Source organism: Pleuronectes platessa, chromosome 18, assembly GCF_947347685.1.
Source record: "Pleuronectes platessa chromosome 18, fPlePla1.1, whole genome shotgun sequence".
Taxonomy (NCBI): Eukaryota; Metazoa; Chordata; class Actinopteri; order Pleuronectiformes; family Pleuronectidae; genus Pleuronectes; species Pleuronectes platessa.
The window spans coordinates 22,674,068-22,695,734 of record NC_070643.1 but is presented as its reverse complement, the minus strand read 5'-3'; the positions used below and the strand labels follow the sequence as shown (position 1 = coordinate 22,695,734).

Sequence of the window (21,667 nt, the reverse complement as noted above, 5' to 3'; positions counted from 1 at the left end):
ACACAACAAAATAAATCAACACAACAAACAGGTCAGAAAGTTTGGGTTTAATTAATGACAAAGACAAAAACAGTTTTGAGGTTAAAAGTGAAAACAGTCAAAAACGAAGTTTCTACAACAGCTTGTATCCTAGCAACCTCGTCAGGGAGCTGCTGGTCAGGTCACTGGTGGGTTGTCGAGCAGGTTGCTAGGTTACTGGTGGGTTGTCGAGCAGGTTGCTAGGTAAATAGGCGGATGGTCGCGTCCGCACCAGAAGAGAAGACCCAGGGCTGTGTGGGGTGGAAGGTCACATCCAGAACACCAAGGTCGTGAGTGATCACATGACCTCTGAGGACCTTCACCGGGACGATCAACGGGTTCTGCAGCAGGTCACTGGAGGGGGGGGGGGGAGGTGTTAGCATTCATCTGTGTATCTGTGTATCACAGTTGTGTGTATACGAGTGTGTGTCTTACTTGTAAACAGTCCCGTGACAGACGATCACTGATCCATCATCAGACGCTGACGCAAACAACGGGTAAGTTCTGTGATAGGCCACACCCCTCACTGCCTTTTTATGGTGTCTGCAGACAGGAAGTGATAAATGTGTTCAATACCAACACAATTACAACACACAGAAGGAACAATCAAAACCTGTAAATTAATTTAGGACCAAATGATCATTTCAGCTAGGGTTAGGGGTTTGATTGACAGGAGATGACTGTACCGTAACATCTTGTAGGGTTTGGTTGAGAGGTCGAGATCAAACCAGCTCAGTCTACAGTCGTAACTTCCACAGATCACATGATCACCTTAGGGCAGAAAGTGAGACAGTGATTCCAACAGTCACAGAGGAGTTGTAGTGAATGTGGTGTCGAGGTGGAGCTGCTGCGGTACCTCCAGGGTGGACGGCCATGCTGGAGATCCACTTGGAGTTTGCCTGTAGCTTTTTGGTCATTTCCTGTTTGACCAAGTTGTAGATCCGGACAGAGCGCTGCGTGGCCACAAAGAAGTAGGGCCGAACCGGGTGGAAGGATACACACTGAACCAGGCCTTTGTTCTTCCTGAAGGGGTTCTGACTGCGTCTCTTGCTCAGCTGGTGGATGAACACCTGCAGATGGCTCGAGTGATCCGGCATCACGGACGCCAGGTAGTCGCCCTTAGCATGCCAAGCTACCTGGTGGACAGCCTGAGGGATCAACAGTGACCAGTTAGTGGAGCTCAGGTATCGATAAGGATTCTAAAATCAATCAGTGCGCTCTCACTTTGGGATGTTGGATTTTGAGGCGGATCCCCTGGTTTAGCTCCTCCCCCTCAGTGTCACTCCAGGTGACAGTGCCAGCCTCCTCTGTTGACCCCGCCTCCTGCGGACCTGAGAGGAGTCGCTCTGACGATGACACGACCTGTTTGTCTGCCAGAGAGGGAGACAGGATCAACACCACGGAGTCCCTGCAACAGAGAGAGAGACAAGTCCTCACTCAGTGGAACATGTGGAACTCATCAGGTCGCACACAGTGGGATGAACACAACAGGTCGCACACAGTGGGACGGACACAACAGGTCGCACACAGTGGGACGGACACAACAGGTCGCACACAGTGGGATGAACACAACAGGTCGCACACAGTGGGACGGACACAACAGGTCGCACACAGTGGGACGAACACAACAGGTTGCACACAGTGGGACGAACACAACAGGTCGCACACAGTGGGACGAACACAACAGGTCGCACACAGTGGGACGAACACAACAGGTTGCACACAGTGGGACGAACACAACAGGTCGCACACAGTGGGACGAACACAACAGGTCGCACACAGTGGGACGGGCTGGTACTTACACTGCGACCGCCAGCAGGCAGACAGAAGGGTTTGGGTTCCAGGTGATGCTCTTCACAGCTCCACCCACCTGGATTGTCTTCAGACAGCGAGATGAACACACCTCCCAGAACCTCACAGAAGCATCATCAGAACCTGGATGAACACAGAACCAGCACAAGCTGAGCAAGTAACTACAACTCCCATGGTGCATTTCACTGGCCAACAGCCATCACAGGACACATTTACAGTGAGACACTGGACTGTGTACAGCGTTAACAAGCAGAGGCCACTCCCCCAATCCACCAGCAGCATGATGTCATACAGGCGGAGTGTGTGATTGGTTACCTGAAGCGAGCCACTGTCCTGATGGAGACACACTGATGGAGCGAACCAGACCGCTGTGCCCCCGGTAAACCTGAAAACACACACACACACACAACAGATGACATGACGGCAGTAAGTCGCCTGCTTGCTGGCAGTGTGTGTGACCGTCCTCAGGGGACACTGGACACGTGTCCTCAGATCAGTAAGAAGACAAACACGTGGACGTACCAGCGACTGCGTGGTGGGGAACGGCTGCAGGTCTCTGGGTTTGGGAAGTTTTGGGATCAAATCCTCTGGATTTACGTTCACCTGAAAACACACAGATCGATGATCACCTCCACAGACACACTGTGCTCTGATTGGCTGCAGGAGCTTTTCTTATTATCTGTTTATCACGGGGAAACTGATGCTAGCTACCCTCATCTTCCTCTGTCGGGGACACAGGTAAAGGTCGAGGCAGCGCTCAAACCTCTCGTGGAGGAAACGAGGAAATGCCGGGACCTGCCGGAGGCTCGAGAACCTCTTCGGAACAAATGGCCACTTCCTGTCTGACGGATCCTGCTGTTCCCACAGAGCGAGCTGCAGAGAGAGAGAGAGAGAGAGAGAGAGAGAGATGTTCTATCTGTTCTATAACGGGGGAGTCAAACAGGTGAGATCCTCGTCATGTGACATACCTCCTCTTCGGTGAACAGGTACTCAGGTGGGGGGTTGTAGGACTCATGGTGACCAGGTAGTGGGATCTTGGGGGCGGGGAGGTGCATCTTATGTCTGGCCAGGATGGACGTGTCTTCACTTGCCCAGAGGTCGTAGAAATTACCCCGAGTGTCCTCCTGCACCCGTCGAGGTTTGATCCAGCCCATCTTTATCGCATGGACCAGTTTAGATACCTGGGGGAAAATGAGAGAGACAGGTGAGAGAGGGGGAGAGAGATAGGTGAGAGAGAGGGAGACAGACAGGTGAGAGACGGGGAGACAGACAGGTAAGAGAGAGGGAGACAGACAGGTGAGAGAGAGGGAGACAGACAGGTGAGAGAGAGGGAGACAGACAGGTGAGAGAGAGGGAGACAGACAGGTGAGAGAGAGGGAGACAGACAGGTGAGAGAGAGGGAGACAGACAGGTGAGAGAGAGGGGGAGACAGACAGGTGGAAGAGAGAGGGAGACAGACAGGTGAGAGAGAGGGGGAGACAGACAGGTGAGAGAGAGGGAGACAGACAGGTGAGAGAGAGGGAGACAGACAGGTGAGAGAGAGGGGGAGACAGACAGTTGAGAGAGGGGGAGACAGACAGTTGAGAGAGAGAGGGAGACAGACAGGTGAGAGAGAGGGAGAGACAGACAGGTGAGAGAGACAGGGAGACAGACAGGTGAAAGAGAGAGGGAGACAGACAGGTGAGAGAGAGAGGGAGACAGACAGGTGAGAGAGAGGGAGACAGACAGGTGAGAGAGAGGGAGACAGACAGGTGAGAGAGAGGGGGAGACAGACAGGTGAGAGAGAGGGGGAGACAGACAGGTGGAAGAGAGAGGGAGACAGACAGGTGAGAGAGAGGGGGAGACAGACAGGTGAGAGAGAGGAAAACAGACAGGTGAGAGAGAGGGGGAGACAGACAGTTGAGAGAGGGGGAGACAGACAGTTGAGAGAGAGAGGGAGACAGACAGGTGAGAGAGAGGGAGAGACAGACAGGTGAGAGAGACAGGGAGACAGACAGGTGAAAGAGAGAGGGAGACAGACAGGTGAGAGAGAGAGGGAGACAGACAGGTGAGAGAGAGAGAGGGAGACAGACAGTTGAGAGAGAGGGAGACAGACAGGTGAGAGAGAGGGGGAGACAGACAGCTGAGAGAGAGAGGGAGACAGACAGGTGAGAGAGAGGGAGACAGACAGGTGAGAGAGAGAGGGAGACAGACAGGTGAGAGAGAGAGGGAGACAGACAGGTGAGAGAGAGGGGGAGACAGACAGGTGAGAGAGAGAGGGAGACAGACAGATGAGAGAGAGGGAGACAGACAGGTGAGAGAGGGGGAGACAGACAGGTGAGACAGAGAGGGAGACAGACAGGTGAGAGAGAGGGAGACAGACAGGTGAGTGAGAGAGGGAGACAGACAGGTGAGAGAGAGGGAGACAGACAGGTGAGAGAGAGGGAGACAGACAGGTGAGAGAGAGGGAGACAGACAGGTGAGAGAGAGAGGGAGACAGACAGGTGAGAGAGAGAGGGAGACAGACAGTTGAGAGAGAGGGAGACAGACAGGTGAGAGAGAGGGGGAGACAGACAGCTGAGAGAGAGAGGGAGACAGACAGGTGAGAGAGAGAGGGAGACAGACAGGTGAGAGAGAGGGAGACAGACAGGTGAGAGAGAGAGGGAGACAGACAGGTGAGAGAGAGAGGGAGACAGACAGGTGAGAGAGAGGGGGAGACAGACAGGTGAGAGAGAGGGAGACAGACAGATGAGAGAGAGGGAGACAGACAGGTGAGAGAGGGGGAGACAGACAGGTGAGACAGAGAGGGAGACAGACAGGTGAGAGAGAGGGAGACAGACAGGTGAGTGAGAGAGGGAGACAGACAGGTGAGAGAGAGGGAGACAGACAGGTGAGAGAGAGAGGGAGACAGACAGGTGAGAGAGAGAGGGAGAGACAGACAGGTGAGAAAGAGAGGGAGACAGACAGGTGAGAGAGAGGGAGAGACAGACAGGTGAGAGAGAGGGAGAGACAGACAGGTGAGAGAGAGGGAGACAGACAGGTGAGAGAGAGAGGGAGAGACAGACAGGTGAGAGAGAGAGGGAGACAGACAGGTGAGAGAGAGGGAGACAGACAGGTGAGAGACGGGGAGACAGACAGGTGAGAGAGGGGGAGACAGACAGGTGAGAGAGGGGGAGACAGACAGGTGAGAGAGGGGGAGACAGACAGGTGAGAGAGGGGGAGACAGACAGGTGAGAGAGGGAGAGACAGACAGGTGAGAGAGAGAGGGAGACAGACAGGTGAGAGAGAGGGAGAGACAGACAGGTGAGAGAGAGGGAGACAGACAGGTGAGAGACAGGGAGACAGACAGGTGAGAGAGGGGGAGACAGACAGGTGAGAGAGGGGGAGACAGACAGGTGAGAGAGGGGGAGACAGACAGGTGAGAGAGAGGGAGACAGACAGGTGAGAGAGAGGGGGAGGCAGACAGGTGAGAGAGAGGGGGAGGCAGACAGGTGAGAGAGAGGGAGGCAGACAGGTGAGAGAGAGAGGGAGACAGACAGATGAGAGAGAGGGGGAGACAGACAGGTGAGAGAGAGGGGGAGACAGACAGGTGAGAGAGAGAGGGAGACAGACAGGTGAGAGAGAGAGGGAGACAGACAGGTGAGAGAGAGGGGGAGACAGACAGGTGAGAGAGAGAGGGAGACAGACAGATGAGAGAGAGGGAGACAGACAGGTGAGAGAGGGGGAGACAGACAGGTGAGACAGAGAGGGAGACAGACAGGTGAGAGAGAGGGAGACAGACAGGTGAGTGAGAGAGGGAGACAGACAGGTGAGAGAGAGGGAGACAGACAGGTGAGAGAGAGAGGGAGACAGACAGGTGAGAGAGAGAGGGAGAGACAGACAGGTGAGAAAGAGAGGGAGACAGACAGGTGAGAGAGAGGGAGAGACAGACAGGTGAGAGAGAGGGAGAGACAGACAGGTGAGAGAGAGGGAGACAGACAGGTGAGAGAGAGGGAGACAGACAGGTGAGAGAGAGAGGGAGACAGACAGGTGAGAGAGAGAGGGAGACAGACAGGTGAGAGAGAGAGGGAGACAGACAGTTGAGAGAGAGGGAGACAGACAGTTGAGAGAGAGAGGGAGACAGACAGGTGAGAGAGAGGGAGAGACAGACAGGTGAGAGAGACAGGGAGACAGACAGGTGAAAGAGAGAGGGAGACAGACAGGTGAGAGAGAGAGGGAGACAGACAGGTGAGAGAGAGAGAGGGAGACAGACAGTTGAGAGAGAGGGAGACAGACAGGTGAGAGAGAGGGGGAGACAGACAGCTGAGAGAGAGAGGGAGACAGACAGGTGAGAGAGAGGGAGACAGACAGGTGAGAGAGAGGGAGACAGACAGGTGAGAGAGAGAGGGAGACAGACAGGTGAGAGAGAGGGGGAGACAGACAGGTGAGAGAGAGAGGGAGACAGACAGATGAGAGAGAGGGAGACAGACAGGTGAGAGAGGGGGAGACAGACAGGTGAGACAGAGAGGGAGACAGACAGGTGAGAGAGAGGGAGACAGACAGGTGAGTGAGAGAGGGAGACAGACAGGTGAGAGAGAGGGAGACAGACAGGTGAGAGAGAGGGAGACAGACAGGTGAGAGAGAGGGAGACAGACAGGTGAGAGAGAGAGGGAGACAGACAGGTGAGAGAGAGAGGGAGACAGACAGGTGAGAGAGAGAGGGAGACAGACAGTTGAGAGAGAGGGAGACAGACAGGTGAGAGAGAGGGGGAGACAGACAGCTGAGAGAGAGAGGGAGACAGACAGCTGAGAGAGAGAGGGAGACAGACAGGTGAGAGAGAGAGGGAGACAGACAGGTGAGAGAGAGGGAGACAGACAGGTGAGAGAGAGAGGGAGACAGACAGGTGAGAGAGAGAGGGAGACAGACAGGTGAGAGAGAGGGGGAGACAGACAGGTGAGAGAGAGAGGGAGACAGACAGATGAGAGAGAGGGAGACAGACAGGTGAGAGAGGGGGAGACAGACAGGTGAGACAGAGAGGGAGACAGACAGGTGAGAGAGAGGGAGACAGACAGGTGAGTGAGAGAGGGAGACAGACAGGTGAGAGAGAGGGAGACAGACAGGTGAGAGAGAGAGGGAGACAGACAGGTGAGAGAGAGAGGGAGAGACAGACAGGTGAGAAAGAGAGGGAGACAGACAGGTGAGAGAGAGGGAGAGACAGACAGGTGAGAGAGAGGGAGAGACAGACAGGTGAGAGAGAGGGAGACAGACAGGTGAGAGAGAGAGGGAGAGACAGACAGGTGAGAGAGAGAGGGAGACAGACAGGTGAGAGAGAGGGAGACAGACAGGTGAGAGACGGGGAGACAGACAGGTGAGAGAGGGGGAGACAGACAGGTGAGAGAGGGGGAGACAGACAGGTGAGAGAGAGGGGGAGACAGACAGGTGGAAGAGAGAGGGAGACAGACAGGTGAGAGAGAGGGGGAGACAGACAGGTGAGAGAGAGGAAAACAGACAGGTGAGAGAGAGGGGGAGACAGACAGTTGAGAGAGGGGGAGACAGACAGTTGAGAGAGAGAGGGAGACAGACAGGTGAGAGAGAGGGAGAGACAGACAGGTGAGAGAGACAGGGAGACAGACAGGTGAAAGAGAGAGGGAGACAGACAGGTGAGAGAGAGAGGGAGACAGACAGGTGAGAGAGAGAGAGGGAGACAGACAGTTGAGAGAGAGGGAGACAGACAGGTGAGAGAGAGGGGGAGACAGACAGCTGAGAGAGAGAGGGAGACAGACAGGTGAGAGAGAGGGAGACAGACAGGTGAGAGAGAGGGAGACAGACAGGTGAGAGAGAGAGGGAGACAGACAGGTGAGAGAGAGAGGGAGACAGACAGGTGAGAGAGAGGGGGAGACAGACAGGTGAGAGAGAGAGGGAGACAGACAGATGAGAGAGAGGGAGACAGACAGGTGAGAGAGGGGGAGACAGACAGGTGAGACAGAGAGGGAGACAGACAGGTGAGAGAGAGGGAGACAGACAGGTGAGTGAGAGAGGGAGACAGACAGGTGAGAGAGAGGGAGACAGACAGGTGAGAGAGAGGGAGACAGACAGGTGAGAGAGAGGGAGACAGACAGGTGAGAGAGAGAGGGAGACAGACAGGTGAGAGAGAGAGGGAGACAGACAGTTGAGAGAGAGGGAGACAGACAGGTGAGAGAGAGGGGGAGACAGACAGCTGAGAGAGAGAGGGAGACAGACAGGTGAGAGAGAGAGGGAGACAGACAGGTGAGAGAGAGGGAGACAGACAGGTGAGAGAGAGAGGGAGACAGACAGGTGAGAGAGAGAGGGAGACAGACAGGTGAGAGAGAGGGGGAGACAGACAGGTGAGAGAGAGGGAGACAGACAGATGAGAGAGAGGGAGACAGACAGGTGAGAGAGGGGGAGACAGACAGGTGAGACAGAGAGGGAGACAGACAGGTGAGAGAGAGGGAGACAGACAGGTGAGTGAGAGAGGGAGACAGACAGGTGAGAGAGAGGGAGACAGACAGGTGAGAGAGAGAGGGAGACAGACAGGTGAGAGAGAGAGGGAGAGACAGACAGGTGAGAAAGAGAGGGAGACAGACAGGTGAGAGAGAGGGAGAGACAGACAGGTGAGAGAGAGGGAGAGACAGACAGGTGAGAGAGAGGGAGACAGACAGGTGAGAGAGAGAGGGAGAGACAGACAGGTGAGAGAGAGAGGGAGACAGACAGGTGAGAGAGAGGGAGACAGACAGGTGAGAGACGGGGAGACAGACAGGTGAGAGAGGGGGAGACAGACAGGTGAGAGAGGGGGAGACAGACAGGTGAGAGAGGGGGAGACAGACAGGTGAGAGAGGGAGAGACAGACAGGTGAGAGAGAGAGGGAGACAGACAGGTGAGAGAGAGGGAGAGACAGACAGGTGAGAGAGAGGGAGACAGACAGGTGAGAGACAGGGAGACAGACAGGTGAGAGAGGGGGAGACAGACAGGTGAGAGAGGGGGAGACAGACAGGTGAGAGAGGGGGAGACAGACAGGTGAGAGAGAGGGAGACAGACAGGTGAGAGAGAGGGGGAGGCAGACAGGTGAGAGAGAGGGGGAGGCAGACAGGTGAGAGAGAGAGGGAGGCAGACAGGTGAGAGAGAGAGGGAGACAGACAGATGAGAGAGAGGGGGAGACAGACAGGTGAGAGAGAGGGGGAGACAGACAGGTGAGAGAGAGAGGGAGACAGACAGGTGAGAGAGAGAGGGAGACAGACAGGTGAGAGAGAGGGGGAGACAGACAGGTGAGAGAGAGAGGGAGACAGACAGATGAGAGAGAGGGAGACAGACAGGTGAGAGAGGGGGAGACAGACAGGTGAGACAGAGAGGGAGACAGACAGGTGAGAGAGAGGGAGACAGACAGGTGAGTGAGAGAGGGAGACAGACAGGTGAGAGAGAGGGAGACAGACAGGTGAGAGAGAGAGGGAGACAGACAGGTGAGAGAGAGAGGGAGAGACAGACAGGTGAGAAAGAGAGGGAGACAGACAGGTGAGAGAGAGGGAGAGACAGACAGGTGAGAGAGAGGGAGAGACAGACAGGTGAGAGAGAGGGAGACAGACAGGTGAGAGAGAGGGAGACAGACAGGTGAGAGAGAGAGGGAGACAGACAGGTGAGAGAGAGAGGGAGACAGACAGGTGAGAGAGAGAGGGAGACAGACAGTTGAGAGAGAGGGAGACAGACAGTTGAGAGAGAGAGGGAGACAGACAGGTGAGAGAGAGGGAGAGACAGACAGGTGAGAGAGACAGGGAGACAGACAGGTGAAAGAGAGAGGGAGACAGACAGGTGAGAGAGAGAGGGAGACAGACAGGTGAGAGAGAGAGAGGGAGACAGACAGTTGAGAGAGAGGGAGACAGACAGGTGAGAGAGAGGGGGAGACAGACAGCTGAGAGAGAGAGGGAGACAGACAGGTGAGAGAGAGGGAGACAGACAGGTGAGAGAGAGGGAGACAGACAGGTGAGAGAGAGAGGGAGACAGACAGGTGAGAGAGAGGGGGAGACAGACAGGTGAGAGAGAGAGGGAGACAGACAGATGAGAGAGAGGGAGACAGACAGGTGAGAGAGGGGGAGACAGACAGGTGAGACAGAGAGGGAGACAGACAGGTGAGAGAGAGGGAGACAGACAGGTGAGTGAGAGAGGGAGACAGACAGGTGAGAGAGAGGGAGACAGACAGGTGAGAGAGAGGGAGACAGACAGGTGAGAGAGAGGGAGACAGACAGGTGAGAGAGAGAGGGAGACAGACAGGTGAGAGAGAGAGGGAGACAGACAGGTGAGAGAGAGAGGGAGACAGACAGTTGAGAGAGAGGGAGACAGACAGGTGAGAGAGAGGGGGAGACAGACAGCTGAGAGAGAGAGGGAGACAGACAGCTGAGAGAGAGAGGGAGACAGACAGGTGAGAGAGAGAGGGAGATAGACAGGTGAGAGAGAGGGAGACAGACAGGTGAGAGAGAGAGGGAGACAGACAGGTGAGAGAGAGAGGGAGACAGACAGGTGAGAGAGAGGGGGAGACAGACAGGTGAGAGAGAGAGGGAGACAGACAGATGAGAGAGAGGGAGACAGACAGGTGAGAGAGGGGGAGACAGACAGGTGAGACAGAGAGGGAGACAGACAGGTGAGAGAGAGGGAGACAGACAGGTGAGTGAGAGAGGGAGACAGACAGGTGAGAGAGAGGGAGACAGACAGGTGAGAGAGAGAGGGAGACAGACAGGTGAGAGAGAGAGGGAGAGACAGACAGGTGAGAAAGAGAGGGAGACAGACAGGTGAGAGAGAGGGAGAGACAGACAGGTGAGAGAGAGGGAGAGACAGACAGGTGAGAGAGAGGGAGACAGACAGGTGAGAGAGAGAGGGAGAGACAGACAGGTGAGAGAGAGAGGGAGACAGACAGGTGAGAGAGAGGGAGACAGACAGGTGAGAGACGGGGAGACAGACAGGTGAGAGAGGGGGAGACAGACAGGTGAGAGAGGGGGAGACAGACAGGTGAGAGAGGGGGAGACAGACAGGTGAGAGAGGGAGAGACAGACAGGTGAGAGAGAGAGGGAGACAGACAGGTGAGAGAGAGGGAGAGACAGACAGGTGAGAGAGAGGGAGACAGACAGGTGAGAGACAGGGAGACAGACAGGTGAGAGACAGGGAGACAGACAGGTGAGAGAGGGGGAGACAGACAGGTGAGAGAGGGGGAGACAGACAGGTGAGAGAGGGGGAGACAGACAGGTGAGAGAGAGGGAGACAGACAGGTGAGAGAGAGGGGGAGGCAGACAGGTGAGAGAGAGGGGGAGGCAGACAGGTGAGAGAGAGAGGGAGGCAGACAGGTGAGAGAGAGAGGGAGACAGACAGATGAGAGAGAGGGGGAGACAGACAGGTGAGAGAGAGGGGGAGACAGACAGGTGAGAGAGAGAGGGAGACAGACAGGTGAGAGAGAGAGGGAGACAGACAGGTGAGAGAGAGGGGGAGACAGACAGGTGAGAGAGAGAGGGAGACAGACAGATGAGAGAGAGGGAGACAGACAGGTGAGAGAGGGGGAGACAGACAGGTGAGACAGAGAGGGAGACAGACAGGTGAGAGAGAGGGAGACAGACAGGTGAGTGAGAGAGGGAGACAGACAGGTGAGAGAGAGGGAGACAGACAGGTGAGAGAGAGAGGGAGACAGACAGGTGAGAGAGAGAGGGAGAGACAGACAGGTGAGAAAGAGAGGGAGACAGACAGGTGAGAGAGAGGGAGAGACAGACAGGTGAGAGAGAGGGAGAGACAGACAGGTGAGAGAGAGGGAGACAGACAGGTGAGAGAGAGAGGGAGAGACAGACAGGTGAGAGAGAGAGGGAGACAGACAGGGGAGAGAGAGGGAGACAGACAGGTGAGAGACGGGGAGACAGACAGGTGAGAGAGGGGGAGACAGACAGGTGAGAGAGGGGGAGACAGACAGGTGAGAGAGGGGGAGACAGACAGGTGAGAGAGGGGGAGACAGACAGGTGAGAGAGAGAGGGAGACAGACAGGTGAGAGAGAGGGAGAGACAGACAGGTGAGAGAGAGGGAGACAGACAGGTGAGAGACAGGGAGACAGACAGGTGAGAGAGGGGGAGACAGACAGGTGAGAGAGGGGGAGACAGACAGGTGAGAGAGGGGGAGACAGACAGGTGAGAGAGAGGGAGACAGACAGGTGAGAGAGAGGGGGAGGCAGACAGGTGAGAGAGAGGGGGAGGCAGACAGGTGAGAGAGAGAGGGAGGCAGACAGGTGAGAGAGAGAGGGAGACAGACAGATGAGAGAGAGGGGGAGACAGACAGGTGAGAGAGAGGGGGAGACAGACAGGTGAGAGAGGGGGAGACAGACAGGTGAGAGACGGGGAGACAGACAGGTGAGAGAGAGAGGGAGACAGACAGGTGAGAGAGAGAGAGGGAGACAGACAGGTGAGAGAGAGAGGGAGACAGACAGATGAGAGAGAGAGGGAGAGACAGACAGGTGAGAGAGGGGGAGACAGACAGGTGAGAGACGGGGAGACAGACAGGTGAGAGAGAGAGGGAGACAGACAGGTGAGAGAGAGAGAGGGAGACAGACAGGTGAGAGAGAGAGGGAGACAGACAGGTGAGAGAGAGGGGGAGACAGACAGGTGAGAGAGAGGGAGACAGACAGGTGAGAGAGGGGGAGACAGACAGGTGAGAGAGAGAGAGGGAGACAGACAGGTGAGAGAGAGGGGGAGACAGACAGGTGAGAGAGAGGGGGAGACAGACAGGTGAGAGAGAGGGAGACAGACAGGTGAGAGAGAGGGAGACAGACAGGTGAAAGAGAGAGGGAGACAGACAGGTGAGAGAGGGGGAGACAGGTGAGAGAGGGGGAGACAGGTGAGAGAGGGGGAGACAGGTGAGAGAGGGGGAGACAGGTGAGAGAGGGGGAGACAGACAGGTGAGAGAGGGGGAGACAGACAGGTGAGAGAGAGAGAGGGAGACAGACAGGTGAGAGAGAGGGGGAGACAGACAGGTGAGAGAGAGGGAGACAGACAGGTGAGAGAGAGGGAGACAGACAGGTGAAAGAGAGAGGGAGACAGACAGGTGAGAGAGGGGGAGACAGGTGAGAGAGGGGGAGACAGGTGAGAGAGGGGGAGACAGACAGGTGAGAGAGAGGGAGACAGACAGGTGAGAGAGAGGGGGAGACAGACAGGTGAGAGAGAGAGAGACAGACAGGTGAGAGAGGGGGAGACAGACAGGTGAGAGAGAGGGAGACAGACAGGTGAGAGAGAGAGAGACAGACAGGTGAGAGAGGGGGAGACAGACAGGTGAGAGAGAGGGAGACAGACAGGTGAGAGAGAGGGGGAGACAGACAGGTGAGAGAGAGAGAGACAGACAGGTGAGAGAGGGGGAGACAGACAGGTGAGAGAGAGGGAGACAGACAGGTGAGAGAGAGAGAGACAGACAGGTGAGAGAGGGGGAGACAGACAGGTGAGAGAGAGGGGGAGACAGACAGGTGAGACAGCCTGGTGTTTCGGTGACACCCTGCCGTCTGTGTGTTCTACCTTCTCCTTCTCGATCAGTGAGGGGATGAAGCTGCGCTTGTCAGCAGGTCTGTTGGTGACGGGATGAATCATCACGTCGTTACTGAAGAACTCCACCGTGGGCTGAGGAGGAAGAAGAACGAGGAAGAAGAACGAGGCCGAGCAGTGAGTGGACAAGCTTTGTTCTTAAACAACATGAACAGGTGTCCAGCACTGGACAGAAACCGAGTCACATGTTCAGGCTGAGGGGGTGGAGCCTCGTGATGACCTGAACGTACCTGGTACTCGTTGAAGTTGACGTCTCCAAACTGTCCTTTCTGAAGACGGTTAACCAGCGCCACCTGCTCGTCTGACAGGACGATGTCACTTCCTGTCTGTTTGTCATGGACCGTTCTCCTGCAGATACATCGCCGTTAGCATTGTTAGCATTCTCTCTTTAAACCATTGGAGGAGCTAGTATCATGCTAGCAGGCTCACCAGTAGTCTGGATTCTCCATTTTGTCCAGGAAGTCATCGAGCTCGTCCTTGTTCCTGATTGGTTTAAGGATCTTCTTCCCGTCCAGATCATAGCCAATGTGAGGGAAGTCTTTGTACCACTCCATGGGAATGTTCCCCACAGTGTTCCTGATGTCCTGCAACACAACAAGAACGTCAGAGAACGTAGAATGATTCAGAACTGCTGATGGCTTTAGAACCAAATCAGACAATCCTGCAGAGAATTCAACAGCACAGGACAGAAACCAAGAGAACGTCAGAGAGCTGATTAGAACCCACAGAACAAAGTCCCTAAAGATCATCAACAAACAAACAGAAAGTTCAAATAACCCAGAGAAACTCAGGAGAACATCTCAGAGCAGAGACAGAAAATAACAGAGATCCTGTGGAACCCAACAGAACATTACAGAACCCAGAAGAACGCTGGTCGTTTTGCCTCACCTCCTCGTCTGAAGAGTCGTGTTCGTACTCATCTTCTTTCTTCTCTCCCTCTGTCACTCCTCCCTCCTTCTTCTTCTTCTTCTTCTTCTTCTTTCCCTCGGGTGTCTGCAGGACAACAGGACACAGGTGAAGTTCTACAGGAGAACACAGGTGAGTCACCAGCCGCCAATCAACTGTCTGGATTAAACTCTACCTGCTGAGTCTGGTCTGAGTCCAGGATCAACTCATCTTCTTCATCATCATCATCATCATCACTGTCACTCCCAGAATCCTCCAGTCCTGAGTAAACACTGTCCTCGCTGTCGGACAGATCCCCATCCTCCCCCTCCAGGGCAGGTTTGTCTTTGAGGTTGAAGATCTGATGAAGACACAGGGTTCAGTGACTGACACCAGACTCAATTCAAAATCTAGCTGATTTTAACAGAGTGGACAGATCACACACACAAGATTCTATTTGTCTCTGAAACTTAGTTTAAAAGTCTGTGTAAAAATACTTCACCACAGAATCAATAACAGTATTGATGAAACGTGAATATGAGCAACTTCTGAGCATCAGATTCAAACACATAAATGTCATTGAGTCGATCTTCAGGTCAGATGAGTGAACAATGATCCAAGGTTCCATGGTCCCAGTCGAACCGAGCTCCAGTCAGACCCATCAGGTCATTACACCCTGTGATCCCAGCACACTGTTATTTAGCTTTAGCTGAGATTAGCCTGATTGTGAGAACTGAGCTAACGAGCTGTTTCCATTCAGAAGTCCGTTTAGAATCCGATCCACTTCGCTGGTCGCAGTATAAACAGCTGTGGAGTGAATCTGGACTCAGTCTGGTTTCTTCTTCAGATTTATTCACCTTTTATCTGAGACTGTTGAACAGCAACGTGTTTTGGTTTAGCATGCTAACAGCTAGCTCCCTGCACCTCCTCAGGTCACCTCCTCCTGTCTGTCTGTCTGTCTCACCTCTTCCTCTTCTTCTTCTTCTTCTTCTTTACTCCTCTTCTTCGTCTTCTCTTGGACCTTCTTCATCCCTTCTTTCTTCGTCTCCTCTTTCTGTTCGTTGCTCCGCATGTTGCTGCTTCTCCCCTCCATTCACCCACGTGGGAGCATACAGGGTCAAAGGTCATGCGTCGAAGAAGGAGGAGTGAGCTTTACGTTTTCCATAGCGTCATCAGGCTGCGACAGGCTTTTCGTTACGCAGTTGTTACTCTGATGGGATTTGTTGTAATTTGCCTTCGGAGTTTCCGTTAAAAGAACCTTTAACGAGCCCCACGCAGACCTGCAGAGCCCCGCACAGCCCGCACCACCCGCACTGCCCCGCGGCTCACCGAGGCACAGCTGCTGGTTCTGGAGTTCTGCTGTTGCTCGCAGGATGCTAACAGTTAGCATCGCTAGCTCAGATTAACTGCAGTCTTTAATAGTCCTGGGTGCGTTGGGTTGTTTTCTCCATGGAGCTTCCCGGAGGAGGAGCGGTGCTGCCCGGTGGGAACGTCCCGGCCTTCCTCAACAAACTGTGGACCCTGGTGGAGGACCCGGACACCGACCCGCTCATCTGCTGGAGCCCGGTACTCACAGCCACGATAACGGCTACCCTCCGACAGTTAGCTGCTAGCCGCTAGCCTTAACTAAACTCACATGCTAACAATAGATGAGACAGATATATAAACAGCTGATGATTCTGACGCTTTGATGTGACCGAGTTAACAACAACAATAACAAGAATACTGATAACAACAACAACAGTGGCGCTGTACCGTTATTACCATTTAACAAACAGTTAGCTCCTGTTTCCACTCTCCAGTATTTGGTGTTTTACTGTTAGAATATTCTTTATAAACAGATTCTTTATGTGATCGTCCAGAACCGGGGCTGAGGGGCAGGAGGCCTCTGGTTTCTGTGGATAGCAGATAGCTGAAGATAGAAGTTAGACAAAATGTCGTCTGGATCTGAAACATCTACCAAAACCATCACTGTGTGCGCTGTAGCAGCTGGTGGGACAAAGAGATGGCAGCCAAAACATTCTCACTCTTTTGTTATGGTAACATAACTCAGTGATGAATCGATGGATGGCTCCGGTCAGAAGGAGCTGTCTGTGTGTATCTGCTGCTTCTGGATCAGATTGTTGCTTTGGGACATTTACAGTCTGTTGGAAAGTCCTTTGCCTCGTGGGTCTCCCAACACAGCCACACATCAACCAGTCACCACTTGTCATCTTTATTTGAAAAAAACTAATACTATAAACAAAAATCATAAATCTTTGGGTAATAACCAACAGCTAAACCCCCTGGTCCAGCTGGAGGTGCTCCCCGAGCCACGCCCACACAGATCCCTTCATTAAACATCACTAATAAGATGACTCATCACATTATCAGCTGTAAACTGACCTGAGTCTGAAACTCTGATCCTGGTCTTCATGTGTTCATTGTTCTTAATGATGTCTCTGTGTTCTGTTTCAGAGTGGAACCAGCTTCCATGTTTTTGACCAGGGTCACTTCTCGAAAGAAGTTCTACCCAAGTTCTTCAAACACAACAACATGGCCAGCTTCATTAGACAGCTGAACATGTGTGAGTATAAAGATTCTCAAGCTAGTGCAGCTTTGAGTTTCACTGCTCAGCAAACAGCTGGAACCACAACATCATTCAGTAGAGTTCATTCCTCCACCAAGGTCCAACAGTTCCTTCAGTTGAATCAAGCTGCATCAACTCACACACTCAATATGTCTGATCGTTTTCATCAAGATTCATGAATTATCCTCTGAGAAATCAATCAATCAATCTGTAGTAGTTATTGCATCATCCTGCAGTCTATTGGAGAAATGGGGTGAAAACATTCGCCTGCTGGTGGAGGATATGAAAAATTGACCGTCCTGACAGTGAAACTCTTTAGCCTGTTTGTAATATGACGTTAAATTTGTTTTTGTTTGGGAATGGGTTCGGTACAGATGGCTTCCGTAAAGTGGTGCACATCGAGCACAGTGGTTTAGTGAAACCAGAGAGAGATGACACCGAGTTCCAACATCCGTTCTTCATCAGAGGACAAGAACACCTGCTGGAGAACATCAAACGCAAAGTCACTAACGTATGTGTCACACCTGGTCACACCTGGTCACACCTGGTCACACCTGTTCACACCTGGTCACCTGTCAACACACTCACCTCAGCAGATTCCAACCTGAACAAATACAACATGTAAAGCGTCTGTCCCTTTCTCCACTGTAACGTCTCTCTGTGCTGTGATTGGCTCAGGTGTCCTCGTCAGTGCGTCAGGAGGAAGTGAAGGTCTCCACAGATGAAGTGAGTAAGATCCTGACCGACGTCCAGCTGATGAAGGGAAAACAGGAAACCATCGACTCTAGGATCGTTGCCATGAAACAGTAAGACGAGAACCAGAACCTCTTCAGTCCAGGAGTCCCTGGGAACTTTATTAGGAACAACATTACACATGCTTATTCATGCAATTATCCAATTATCCAATCACGTGGCAGCATTCAAAGGTTTCAATAAGAACCTCAGATCTTTTGGGTCTGAAATCACATTAATTTGGTATCTGGCATGTCTACCGTCCCAAAAACTCTGGAAAAAAACAACTCCCGCGATTTGTTGTGGTTCCTCTATGTCAGAAACTTTACGCTAGAGTACATCCAATGAGATTACGACCAGAATTCCCGTCATAGTCTCGCTACATGGCCGTGGACCACCATCGCCACCATCACCACCGGAGCTAGCGTTAGATCGTGAGCTAACGCCACATGTGGGGTGTTCCTAATATAGTGCTCAATGAGTGTGTATATAAACAGTATGTGTGTATCTGTGTTCAAGTGAAAATGAGGCTCTGTGGAGGGAGGTGGCCAGTCTGAGACAGAAACACACTCAGCAACAGAAAGTCGTCAACAAGGTATTTGTCCTCCCGTCCGCTCAGATCCTTCGTCCACACGGAGACGGTGCAGCGCCTCTAATGAGAACTCTCTCTCCTCAGTTGATCCAGTTTCTGGTGTCTCTCATCCAAACCAACAGGATCCTGGGAGTCAAGAGGAAGATGCAAGTTTACAACTTACACGACTAATACACTGAAAACTGCAAATGCTGCACACTTTGCTCTGAACTGGTTTAGAGGTTTTTACCTGTGTAATTTAGTTATTGCTGATGTTACAATAAGTGTTATGGGTGGGGGGGGGAATCCCAGCAACTCACCAAGGTCCAGTGAGTGTTGAGAATATAATGAAGTCTCTCCCTGCAGTCCTCTGATGCTGAATGACTCTAGCTCCGCCCACCCCTTGCCTAAGTACAGTCGACAGTTCTCATTGGAGCACATGCAGGTAACATGTCACCCACTCACCTGCACACCTCCGTTAGCCAATGAGCAGTGGTTGGTTCTCATGAAGGATCTTTTCTCGTGCGCTTCCTCTTCAGGCTACAGCCAATCTGTTCTCAGCTGACTCCCCTGTGTCCTCTGGGCCAATCATCTCTGACGTCACAGAGGTGGCCGAACCCATCTTGGAGGATGCAGCCACCTCTGACATCACAGAGGTGGCCGAACCAATCTGGGAGGACGCAGCCACTGACTGGACGGACGCAGGGTGAGGACCAATCGGATCGAGGCTCTTGCTGTCAGTAACTCACTGGTCCAGCAGTCACTTATTACTGTTCTCCGTCTCCAGAGAGAACCAATTCATTAACATCAAAGAGGAGCCAGCAAGTCCTGAGGTGGAGGTGTGTCCTGTTCTGGAAGGTGGGGCTTCACCTGTAGACACACCCCTCTCCCCCACCACTTTCATCAATTCCATCCTACAGGACAATGAGACGCAGCCGACCGCCAACACCTCCACCGCTTCGCCAGGTACCAGCCGACAGGAAGTCACTTCTCAAAGGTTCTGTGTGTTCGGTTCTTGAGTCTGTGTTTGTCTCTGACGTCAGATTCATCTCTCTCTTCTGTAGCCATTGTTCTGGGCTCCTCTGGGCCCCTCCCACCGTCACCAACCGGCCAATCACCTCCCTCCATTCTCACCTCCAACTGCAGTCCAGCCACTGCTCAGCAGAAGTGTCAGACGCTCGCCTGCATCGACCGGTACGTCTGCTCCTCTTTTCAAATCTGTGCTCCTTCTTATGGTTCTACTTGTTATTATCTCCCCTGGTACATCACCTCCTCATCACCTCCTCATCACCTCCTCATCACCGTTATCAATGTACTGAGTATTTGTACCCTGGCTGTTCCGGTGTGTCACTAACCCCCCTGTGCTTCCCACAGACCCCTCCCCCCTCCCTCTGCAGGTGGATTCTCTCCAGACGTGTGGCGCTTCGTCTCATCACAACCTGACAAGTGAGTCATCGAATCTATTATCAACAAATAACACAATCTGTGTTGAAGTGTGAGCCGGTGATGTCATCACATGCAGACTCGAGTGAATCCTACTTACACCCTCTCTCCTGTCTCTCCTGTCTGTCTGTCTCTCTCTTGTCTGTCTCTCTCTCTCCTGTCTGTCTCTCTCTCTCCTGTCTGTCTCTCTCTCTCCTGTCTGTCTGTCTGTCTGTCTCTCTCTCTCCTGTCTGTCTGTCTGTCTCTCTCTCTCCTGTCTGTCTTTCTCTCTCTCCTGTCTGTCTCTCTCTTGTCTGTCTCTCTCTCTCCTGTCTGTCTCTCTCTCTCCTGTCTGTCTCTCTCTCTCCTGTCTGTCTGTCTGTCTGTCTCTCTCTCTCCTGTCTGTCTGTCTGTCTCTCTCTCTCCTGTCTGTCTTTCTCTCTCTCCTGTCTGTCTTTCTCTCTCTCCTGTCTGTCTGTCTGTCTCTCTCTCTCCTGTCTGTCTCTCTCTCTCCTGTCTGTCTGTCTCTCTCTCTCCTGTCTGTCTGTCTGTCCTGTCTGTCTGTTTCAGGTCTGAACTGTTGGACCATGTGGACACTATGGAGAACAGTCTAGAAAACCTACAGAACATCCTCAATACACAAAACTTCACCTTCGACACATCCCCCATCATCGAGGTCAGTCTGACAGAGAGTGGCGTAATATTAACATGTTATGAACACGCTAACAGTATATGAATGTGTTATGAGCGTGTTGAGTCACATGTGTTTCCATGTTCAGTTTCTCAGTTCACCCTGTGCCACTGGAGACTTTGACCTGGACTGTTTGGACAATGTGAGTTCAACAGACTTTTTTGTGTCTTCACTTCCTGTCTCATTTAGGAATAAAATCAATAATCAAGTACTTTATTGACCATATTAACACAAATGGGTTCATACAGGTAAGTATACAGGTGAATATACAGGTACACACATGATGTCTCACTGTGATGTCTCTGTCCTATCAGCTGCTGGCTGAAGACGCTCCGAAAGGAAGTGATGGAAGCAGCGACACAGGTACCACACACACACACACACAAAAACAAGCACACACACTTACACACTGACACACACTGTCAGGGTGACTCTGCTGTTCTGATTGGTCCAGGGAAACAGCTGGTGCAGTACTCTGCCACACCTCTGCTGGCGTCAGCTGACCTGCCGTCCCTGCTGGAGCTGGAGGCGGAGCGTTTCCTCACGTCAGACCCGTCCCCTGATGAGCTGTTGAGCCACGCCCACCTGGACTCGAACCTTTGACAACGTGCAGACACGTGAGGACTCATCCGTAACCATGGCAGCAGGACAATCAGCACTGACTGCGCAGCAGCAAGAGACAATGAGGACATCCTGAGACAATGAGGACGTCCTCGACCAGCTGTAGCTCAGTCGCTCAGAGCTTTTTAGAATGCAGTTGTTATTGATCTTTATTATTCTTATAGACCTGCGTCCTCCTCTGCTTTGATTTTAGCTTTGTTTATTATTTTAGCTGTTTGCTGCTTTTATTAAAATGTTTGTTTGACGCTCTCAGCGAACCAGGGTCATGTGTGTACCTGCCCGTCCAATGAGAAACAGCTCTGAGCTCAGTGATGTCACATGGACAGGTGAGGAAGGATCATGGGATCCAGCTGTTCCGTGTTCTGCATGTTCAAGTCAGATTTAGTTTGTCTTTGTTTTCATGTATAAGATATAGATTCAATGAGAAGAATCTGTATATTTTTGGAAAAGTTTATTATGAATGAGAACCCCCCCCCCCTCCCTCAAATCACCTCTGTCACCATGGAAGCAGATTGAAGGATCTGATCGACCAGATATCAGCCATGTTGTTGTTGATTGATCCACATTAAACAGTTAATGACTTTGCTCTCGTACCACTCGGTGTTTCTCTGAACCTGCTCACATTCCACTTTCCTCTGAATCAGAATCTGATGTTTCCTGAGTGACGAAGCAGAACAACGAGGTCACGTGACTCTTTACTGCTTTGAGTCTCAGGTGAAGGGTCATAGGTCACAGACCTTTATCAGATGCTGTGTGATCAAGAAGCTGCCCTTCAATATAAAAGCCTCTATTGTCAATATGTTTATATTTGTTTGATCACGTTA

General features: G+C 52.6%; 2 protein-coding genes across 3 annotated transcripts; one reads left to right on the top strand and one right to left on the bottom strand.

Annotated features, from left to right (window-relative positions):
• Positions 1-32: 32 nt before the first annotated feature.
• bop1 (BOP1 ribosomal biogenesis factor) lies at positions 33-15,381 on the bottom strand. Of its 2 annotated transcripts, XM_053446921.1 has the most exons (17): positions 15,202-15,381; positions 14,434-14,598; positions 14,241-14,345; positions 13,782-13,936; positions 13,583-13,700; positions 13,326-13,427; positions 2,799-3,011; positions 2,542-2,703; positions 2,353-2,433; positions 2,146-2,215; positions 1,821-1,953; positions 1,243-1,426; positions 875-1,166; positions 705-789; positions 454-561; positions 192-372; positions 33-160 (listed from the first exon to the last, which is right to left on the bottom strand). In XM_053446921.1, exons 1-16 carry the CDS (start codon positions 15,328-15,330, stop codon positions 219-221), a joined length of 2,256 nt encoding a protein of 751 aa, XP_053302896.1. In that variant the 5' UTR covers positions 15,331-15,381; the 3' UTR covers positions 33-160; positions 192-218. The 2 variants fall into 2 exon arrangements, with proteins under 2 accessions (XP_053302896.1, XP_053302895.1); XM_053446920.1 differs by having other exon boundaries at positions 33-372.
• Positions 15,382-15,425: 44 nt separating this feature from the next.
• hsf1 (heat shock transcription factor 1) lies at positions 15,426-21,436 on the top strand. Its single transcript, XM_053446923.1, has 15 exons — positions 15,426-15,803; positions 16,695-16,803; positions 17,181-17,317; positions 17,485-17,612; positions 18,058-18,133; positions 18,215-18,276; positions 18,476-18,554; positions 18,649-18,815; positions 18,897-19,075; positions 19,174-19,303; positions 19,484-19,555; positions 20,102-20,207; positions 20,311-20,364; positions 20,537-20,585; positions 20,677-21,436. Exons 1-15 carry the CDS (start codon positions 15,687-15,689, stop codon positions 20,823-20,825), a joined length of 1,614 nt encoding a protein of 537 aa, XP_053302898.1. The 5' UTR covers positions 15,426-15,686; the 3' UTR covers positions 20,826-21,436.
• The last annotated feature ends 231 nt before the right edge of the window (positions 21,437-21,667 follow it).

Bases quoted from the DNA above. Each gene is read 5' to 3' on its own strand.
- bop1 (XM_053446920.1), bottom strand. From the start codon at position 15,330: ATGGAGGGGAGAAGCAGCAACATGCGGAGCAACGAACAGAAAGAGGAG. The intron at 14,346-14,433 runs GTAGAGTTTAAT...GTTGTCCTGCAG, and splicing joins ACTCAGACCAGACTCAGCAG to ACACCCGAGGGAAAGAAGAA. The intron at 373-453 runs GTAAGACACACA...CCCCCCCTCCAG, and splicing joins TGTCACGGGACTGTTTACAA to TGACCTGCTGCAGAACCCGT.
- hsf1 (XM_053446923.1), top strand. From the start codon at position 15,687: ATGGAGCTTCCCGGAGGAGGAGCGGTGCTGCCCGGTGGGAACGTCCCG. The intron at 18,555-18,648 runs GTAACATGTCAC...CTTCCTCTTCAG, and splicing joins TCTCATTGGAGCACATGCAG to GCTACAGCCAATCTGTTCTC. The intron at 18,816-18,896 runs GTGAGGACCAAT...CTCCGTCTCCAG, and splicing joins ACTGACTGGACGGACGCAGG to AGAGAACCAATTCATTAACA.